Source organism: Carassius auratus, unplaced genomic scaffold (genome assembly GCF_003368295.1).
Source record: "Carassius auratus strain Wakin unplaced genomic scaffold, ASM336829v1 scaf_tig00014999, whole genome shotgun sequence".
NCBI lineage: Eukaryota > Metazoa > Chordata > Actinopteri > Cypriniformes > Cyprinidae > Carassius > Carassius auratus.
Window position 1 is genome coordinate 9,995 of NW_020524535.1, and position 8,402 is coordinate 18,396.

Below are 8,402 nucleotides of genomic sequence, written 5' to 3' on the forward strand. Positions count from 1 at the left end.
TTAATAATGGAGCACAACAAGCGTCTCTGTGGAGGGTCAGAGCTTCAATCTTCAGACTGTGATCAGGTTCTGTCCGGTCTGCTGAGCTGATGCAGGTTACACTGGTTTCCATGCAGTTCACGAAAACTCGAAATTAAAAAACCCTAGAGTCATGTGAGACTTCTACTGAAGCCAAGAAATATATTTAAATTAAACATAAGAAGTGCTGAACTCCTTTTGTGTTGGAAAACTGTTCCTTGCTTTTTGCTTCGAGTCTGTTTGAGTCCAATATTTCTACATTCAACATCAGCTGCACATACACTTACAAAAACATTTCATGGACATTTTTATTTGTTGTGGTTATTTCATGTTTGTTTACTTTTATACTTGTGTTTTATTTGTGTCCTTGATATCACAGATAAAATGATATCATTATATGTTTTTCATTATAACGTGTTGATATTAAATATACTCATCAATTCACACAGAGAAATGTATTTGGTATGGAGAGGATTTATTTAGTAAAGAAAAATACAGAAAGAATCTAGAAACATGCGTCTGGAATCAGTTTCTCCTTTAATGTGGTCAGATCGGACAGTGAGGTAGAAACATCAAACACACGATCACTGTCACTAACTATCAACATCTGTCTCAATTATATACCTGGATAAAACCAGTGTTAGCTGAAACATGTTTGGAAATGACGTGTGTTGATCTGCTGCAGTCCTGAAGATCAAATATTATTTAGAATCAAATCATTTGTAAAACGTTTGTAACAGAACTAACTGTACTATGACTTTCATGGCTGTTATAGTTTCTGATTTTGTCTAAAGAGAAAGTGGTTTAGATTTGACCCGATGAATTAGACTGATAATAAATAATCTCTAAATTAAAACATTTGACTAATTGGTAAAGATATACACTTTGTATACGAATAAGAGTTTGGAACAAAGTTTGGTGATTAATTTGTTAATTATGTATGGAAAATACCATATACACAAACACAAATGGGTAAAAAAAAAACAATATCATAAAATTTAAAAGTAAACATGCAATGCATTGAGACTGTAAAGCTGCAAACATTTTCTCTTTTTAATTCACTTTAAGGTTTTCCCTGAAAAATGTATTTAGTTAATTCAGTTTATTTCCTTTGATGCTGCTGTTATTGTGACAGGAATACAATTTGATAAACAACATACTTCTGTTTTTTGAGCAGCCCAAATCGTCAACTTCTGACTGAACCAATCAGGTGAGTTTGGGGGCGGGACAATCTGTCTGAACGACCAATGACAGACGAGGGCCTGAAGAGACAGTACAAGTCTTTGGAAACACATACTTCAGGTGTAAAATCAACCAAGACTCTTTCCAGTATCCAGTGAAACTCAACATGACAACAGTCAACAGGTTTGCAAACGTTCACATATTGTTCTTTATTTTACTGATCGTTAGTTAAGCAGCGTTCCATAAAGCTGAGCTTTAGTCAGACTGTTTTTGCGACTGAGTCCAGCGTTTCCAAACTTTTGATGCTGTGGCGTAATTCTCTGAGCTCCAGGGTTTTTAAGATCTTTGTATTTCTGGACGTCCAGACCGTGGTTTAGTGACTCGGCTGAACTGCCGGGACTTTCATCAGCGTAATCTCTCTGTAAAGCGTCTTTAGTCGTGTTCTCCTTGTTCTTGTTGTTTCCAGTTATGAAAAAGCTGCTTGTCGAACCCTTTGAGTGAAACATCAGTCCTCTCTCTGTCTTCAGTGGATTCAGACTCATCTTCGGGTACAGCGCAGGACTCGATCCCTCTGACGCAGGGAATCGTGGATCCGGCGCGCGTCTCTGGAAGATGTTGTCTTCCTCCTGGAAGCTGCTGTAAAGAGGATCTGCTTTAGTCTTGGCCGGACCGACCGTGAAGTAGCGCTCTGGGAAACTGAAGGGTGAGAAGCTGCTGATGTCCTCCATGCTCATCTGCCGCCAGCGCTCCGGTGTGTCCGCAGGGACATGGAAGCGTCTGTCTCCGGATCGGCCGTTCTGTGAGCCCACGTGCTGCGAGCTGCTTGACTTGGGAAAACCTGGACATTCCTTTCCGTATGAGGATAAGTTCTTGCACACATAGTCTCCATCACACCAGTCAGCGAACAGAGCCTGCTGGGAGGAGGAAGACGCGTGATCCTTCTCATCCGAGGCTGTGCTGCAGCTGGAATAACGGCTGGAGGCGGGAAGAGATCCAAGGATGAACCCATGGAAAGGATCTCCATGCAGGTGGAAGCTCTCGTCGTGCAGGTTGCCGTCGGTGGACGTGTGTCTTGGGATCCGTCTGCTCTGGTCAGCGCTCTGCCGTCTCTCCGGCCAGCGGTCACTCCGCCGCTCATCAGACGGACAGTACAGGGCCGTGTCACTGCAGGACAGGTCAGACGACTTGTACACCGTGTGCCGCTGAACTCTGTTGTCCGTGCCGGATGGGAATGCTGGGGCTTGCAGGCTCGGCGAGCGTGTGACCGGACAGCTTCTCCCAGGCTCAGGTTTCTCCAGGACCCGGCCGATGACGGCGGTGGGAACGGCGTCTGAGAAGGAGTGATGCCAGCCGTGACTCTGCTGCTCCATGTGAGAGCTCACTCGCTCCTGAAGATCAGCGGGAAGCTGAAACAAACACACAGAGACACGACTCGGGAAGAGAACAAATGTGTTGGAAATAATAAATCATACTCCTAAAGGGACATGGTGAGGGAAAAAACTAAAACTTCGACATACTCTCGCAAAACTTCGACATACTCTCGCAAAACGTTTGCATTCCCCAAAGAAAATTATAGAGTACTGAACACAAAAGTTTGGCTTTCTGTCGCAAAATTATTGCATTCTCCGAGAAACATGTGCATATGTCAAATGGCACACATGATGAATCACACAAAGAAAACCCTCATCTGTCCTCATCCTCTGTAGTCCATCAGAAGGACGCAGCAGAGATGCATTATGGGAAGAGCTCTGTTCTCTCCGTGATCTACAGTATATGGGACATGTCTGTAAACAGACTCAGTAAAGCCACCGCATTTCTCTTTGCCACCATCAAACATAGCAGAGAGAGTCTCTATTCGAATGAAACCCGTCTGGCCTTTCAGTAGAAAGAGACGATGGATTTTAAACCTGCGTCTGCAGAATGAAAATGGAAAGCATTCATTAAACCCCTGACTTTCTTTGAAATTGTGCTATTTTTAGGATGAGCTTCCCTTTGAGAAAGAAACCATTGGCGTGTGTGTGTGTGTTTGAATGTGTGTGTGTGTGGGGGGGGGGGGTGAATTTGAATTTGTGTGTTCGAATGTGTGTGTGTTTGAATGTGTGTGTGTGTGTGCTCATCAGCCATACCTCAGACAGTTTGTGTGCTCTGTAAGGAGATTTTCCACACTGGAGCAGCTGAGCCGCCAGATTACAGTCTTTCCTGTACAGATCCTACAGACAAAAAGCACAAACCAACTCTCAATCCATCAATATTACACATCTGTCATTCACTCACAAACACAGCAGACAAATGTCTCTCCTCATTTATTTGAGCTGAATGAGGCTGATGTGAACATTGATTATAGTTAGTCTAGTTAGGGTTAAACTGACAAGAAAGGTTCTGATGGTTACCCTTGATTCACAAACTAGCTAAACATGTTAATCTTCCCAGTCCATGAGCCTTTACATCTCGTTTGAGAGTGAACCTAGAGAGGAACCTCAAACACTCGCTCCATCACAGAGATCCCAGTGGAACCTGTCAGGAACCTTCATCACATCAGAACACTTCCTGCTGGAGATGACGCTTCCTATCAGATGAAGCTGAGAAGCGTCACTAGTCTGTGGATGATGGAAACATCTGTCATACGTACGTTATCCTCTCGCAGCTTCTGGATGGTGATCTTGTCCTCCATCAGGTGGTTTTTCAGTGTGACGATCTCTCGACTCAGAGATCTCTTCTCCTCGTCGTGATGTTGAGTCTGAAACACAAACAATCAACTATGTGGACTCTCAGAACAACTTGAGGGGGAGTAATTGATGGAATAACATTTAACATACAATCAACATTAACATGATTTTCTATAAAGCTGCTTTGGAAATGTAACTGTAAAGAGTTCTTTACAAATGCATTTCAGTCAGCTTCAGTTCAGTCTGTAATTTCTGTTCATCAATCAGACGAGTTGCATAAGAAAGCACATCTCTAGCAGATCTCAAAGTGTCTGCTTGTGTGTTTGTTGAAATAGAAATCCCTTTCTTTCTTTGGTTCACATTGATTGAGCAAACCATGTGGAGTATCAGCAGTATTTGCATATGATTCATGGATTTCATTCAACAGGACAGACCTCGTTCTGTTTGACTCTGGATGTAGTTAAACACTCGCTCACATGACTGATGTACTTCAGCATTTAGCCTGTGAAGCAGCTTTTATATAAACCAGAATTTCATAATTGTCTATATGTGTCACTGAATTACTGCAGTGTTTATGTGATGCTGTTTCTATGGCAACAATTTATACAATATAGATTGTGTCAAAGCAGCTTTACAGTGATAAACAGGAAAACTGTGTGCTGATAATGCAAGAGCATAATAGAAAAATGTATCATTTCAAGCCAGTTCATTGTTGATTCAGTGATGTCATCGTCCAGCTCAGTGCAGCAGTGCAGCTTCCAGTAGTGTCTGTGCGGTCATGTGACCTGCGCTGATGTTTCACTTGAGTGCCTGTGAGTTTGACATGGGAGTTTAACCTGTGTGTGTGTGTGTGTGTGTGTTTGAGAGAGAGAGAGAGAGAGAGAGAGAGAGAGAGAGAGTGTGTTTCTGGTCGAGTCTCAAATCCCTCATGAGCCAATTACTAAAAAACTGAAAGCGATGAGGTCTTAAGCGTCAGATGCTCAAGTGTCTTTGAACAGCATCCAGTGTGTTTCTGGAGGCTGACCGTGTTTAAGAGTGAATGTAGATGTCGTCTCTCAGTTTAGAAAGAGCTGAATGTGGAGGAATGATCTGTCGTAAGATACTGCACATCTACTGTTTGACCCATATTTGAAACATGGTCACTGTGAATGGAAGTCGTGGCCTAATGGTTAGAGGGTTGGACTCCCAATCGAAGGGTTGTGAGTTCTAGTCTCGGGCCGGACGGAATCGGGGGTGGGGGTAGTGCATGAACAGTTCTCTCTCCACCTTCAATACCACGACTTAGGTGCCCTTGAGCAAGGCATCGAACCCCCAACTGCTCCCCGGGCGCCGCAGCATAAATGGCTGCCCACTGCTCCGGGTGTGTGCTCACAGTGTGTGTGTGTGTGTGTTCACTGCTCTGTGTGTGTGCATTTCGGATGGGTTAAATGCAGAGCACAAATTCTGAGTATGGGTCACCATACTTGGCTGAATGTCACTTCACTTCACTTCACTTCTTTTGCAGGGTTTGAACATCGTCTCTGGGGTCTCATTTGAGTTTTTACTGAGAAACTTGGACTAATGAGGACAGAAAATGCCACATTTAGGAAAAACATTGAATTTCTCGTCAGCATCATTGGACAGATTGAGTTCTGAGCTGCAGTTGACCATCACAGCGAAATAAACATTCATAAATCCAGATACATATACTGAAGATGCAGAATTATATAAATCAATCAAAATACATTGAGTTTATGAGTATATTTCACTCAATGAGTATAACAATGGAATCCTTGCTACTTGGTCTCAGCAGTGAATAGACTTGAGTGTCAACTGCATACAGATAATAAGAAATACCCTACTTTTTTTTAAATAATTCCCAAAGGGAGCATGAACAATGAAAACAGGACTGGACCCAAAACGGACCCTTGTGGGTCCCCACATGTAATAGGTGCTGAAGCAGAGAAATAGATACCGATCTTCACTGAAAAGGATCTATATTCCAAATAAGAGGCAAACCATTTTAAGTCAGAAGGATCCGGTGATCAATGGTGTCATAAGCTGCTGACAAATCCAATAAAATTAATGCTGCATGATTACCAGCATCTATGATTAAAAGAAGATAATTAACAACCGCTCTGAGAGTGAGTGTCTCTTTTTCTCCACCTTCACTTCTGCTGGTCAGTTGTTCGGAGAGCAGCACTCGTTGATCACCAATCAAGAGCAGAAGCTTCCAGAATGCTTCATATAACTGCTGACATTGCTTCAACACGTCAGTCGCTCTCGATAAGTGATAAACACGGAAGGTGATCCGAGGACCGTGATGCTGTTCAGCGATTGTCTCTAAAGTGTTACTGTGATTATTTATGATAAAGCATCATCAGCGTTTGAGATATAAACAAAGGGATACGAGTTTTATCATCAAGCGATAATGAAGCAATGAAAGAAGATTTATCAGAGCTCAAGTCACTCTTTGGACTTTTTTTTGAAGTCATTTGGTTTATTCTAATGGATTTTTGTCTTACCATTCGGTGGATTTTCTCCTCCATGTCCTGGTTTATTCTCTGTAGAGCTGCATAGCTGCTCTGAATCCTGCAGGAGAGATGAAGATGATGAAGATGATGATCAAGTCAACACACACACACACACACACAGATCTGTCATAAGTGTATAGTGGGATTGAGGGTTTCAGAAATCTTTTCTTTTTTCTCCAGGCCTTTATATTTTGTGCATCTGGTTAAAACATGAAGCTTGTATCTTTCTGAGCATCATTCATTTAGAGTCACATCTTGCAACATTGCTGAAATAAGTGTGACTTGACTAGTTAGTTTCAGATGGTTGTGTGTGACAGTAAATCTGTACGGTCACTTCACTCACACACAGTATTTAATTCTCAGCTGCTTTCTGATCAGCTGCTTCACTCAGTGACGTGTTGCTCGGACCTGCGCAGCTTCTCTGTGAATCTGTCCAGTTGTTGTTGAGCTCGACGCAGCTCCGTCTCCAGATACTGACGTGTGTCCTCGCTCTCGCTCTGCAGCTGCTGCAGTTTGTGTGTGGTGCAGCCGAGACGTCTGCGCAGATCCTCCTTCTGCTCCTGCAGCCAGCTACACACACACAAACACCATCATTTCAGTCACTCCTCAACAACAGTGCTTCTCAAACACCGGAACAGATAAGACTGAGATCTCAATTAAAAATGCCTCACTCGCTCCACAGCAAACACACTCTGATCAAAAGCACCAAACATGATTTATTCATGTGCTTGAGGAGTATCCATACGTGAGATACTAGAGCTGTACTTTAATGACTCTAATATGAAAGAGAAATAATTATGACTGAGCCCTTAATTCACTTGATCTGATTTCAGTGCATTTCTATCACATTCAACTCTATGTGAAAGCTAAAAACTCTACACTCTAATGTTTGTTTTTAATAGCAATATTATTGTTCTGTTTTACTTAAGTATTTCACTTTAGTCATTTACTCTGACCCAAATAAGAGACTAGTGACTCTTTAGTACACATTTACCATGGAAAAATGATCAACAGAGACCAAAGGAAAGGAACAGGGATGAAGAGGATGAGAATGAGTGATGGACTGAAACTGTAAGTGTGTGTGTGTGTGTGTGTGTGTGTGTGTGTTCTTCCATATGTGTACAAAACACCAGCGCAGGACCAAAATAAGATTCAGCCTCACAGTTTCCAGTTCAGAAAAAGCTGATTTTCTATCATCTTGATTGTCCAGATTGAACCGTCTGTTTGTCTGTAACTGGATCTGAGCAGCGTTCAGCAGCTGATAACATCGATCACACACGGCTCTGATGGATTCAGCTGATGACATTTAGATGAAGAGCCTGATGGATGGATCGATGGTTCAGTCACTCGCTTTCTGTTCGATTTTAGACTCTTACCTCCTCTTCTGATGTCTACAACCATTTCTTGGTGCTCTTAGTGCCGTTCTCCCAATATAAATCTTTTTCATGTTTTCTCAGAGTGTCTCCTGCAGAGACACAGACGGCTCAACGAGTCAAGAGTATTCAGCTCATCCACACACATCATTATTCAATAATATCACCACCACATACAGACGTGAGACCTGTTACAGAATTAAAACATTACCGAATTACTGTAAAAACTGTCCTTTCTGTTTATTTGATTCAAAGCAACAAAAAGAGATTAAAACATTGAGATTCACTTAGATCTATTTTCTGGCCGTATCTCACAAAGATGCTGTTTTTATTGTTGTCAGGGACTTTAAAGGGATAGTTCACCCAAAAATGAAAAGTATGTCATTAATAATTCTGATGTCCATGTGACATCAGAGGGTCCGTTAGAATTTGTTGAAGCATCGAAAATACATTTTGGTCCAAAAATAGCAAAAACTATGACTTTATTCAGCATTGTCTTCTCTTCCGTGTCTGTTGTGAGAGAGAGTTAACACTTTTTCCTTTTTTTTTTTTTTTACAGTCCTTAGCTAGTTTTAAAGTCAATATAACAGCTGCTCCTGAACTAGCAAATGCGCTGCACACACTGATGTTCTTCCTCAGTATATAAATAT

The 8,402-nt window shown here is 42.0% G+C and overlaps 1 protein-coding gene across 1 annotated transcript; it reads right to left on the reverse strand.

The window, feature by feature from the left end:
* Positions 1–495: 495 nt before the first annotated feature.
* LOC113074524 (brain-enriched guanylate kinase-associated protein-like) lies at positions 496–7,852 on the reverse strand. Its single transcript, XM_026247365.1, has 6 exons — positions 7,756–7,852; positions 6,788–6,949; positions 6,371–6,437; positions 3,830–3,937; positions 3,327–3,410; positions 496–2,606 (listed from the first exon to the last, which is right to left on the reverse strand). The coding sequence occupies exons 1-6, from the start codon at positions 7,824–7,826 to the stop codon at positions 1,425–1,427; spliced, it is 1,674 nt and encodes a 557-aa protein (XP_026103150.1). The 5' UTR covers positions 7,827–7,852; the 3' UTR covers positions 496–1,424.
* Positions 7,853–8,402: the final 550 nt, after the last annotated feature.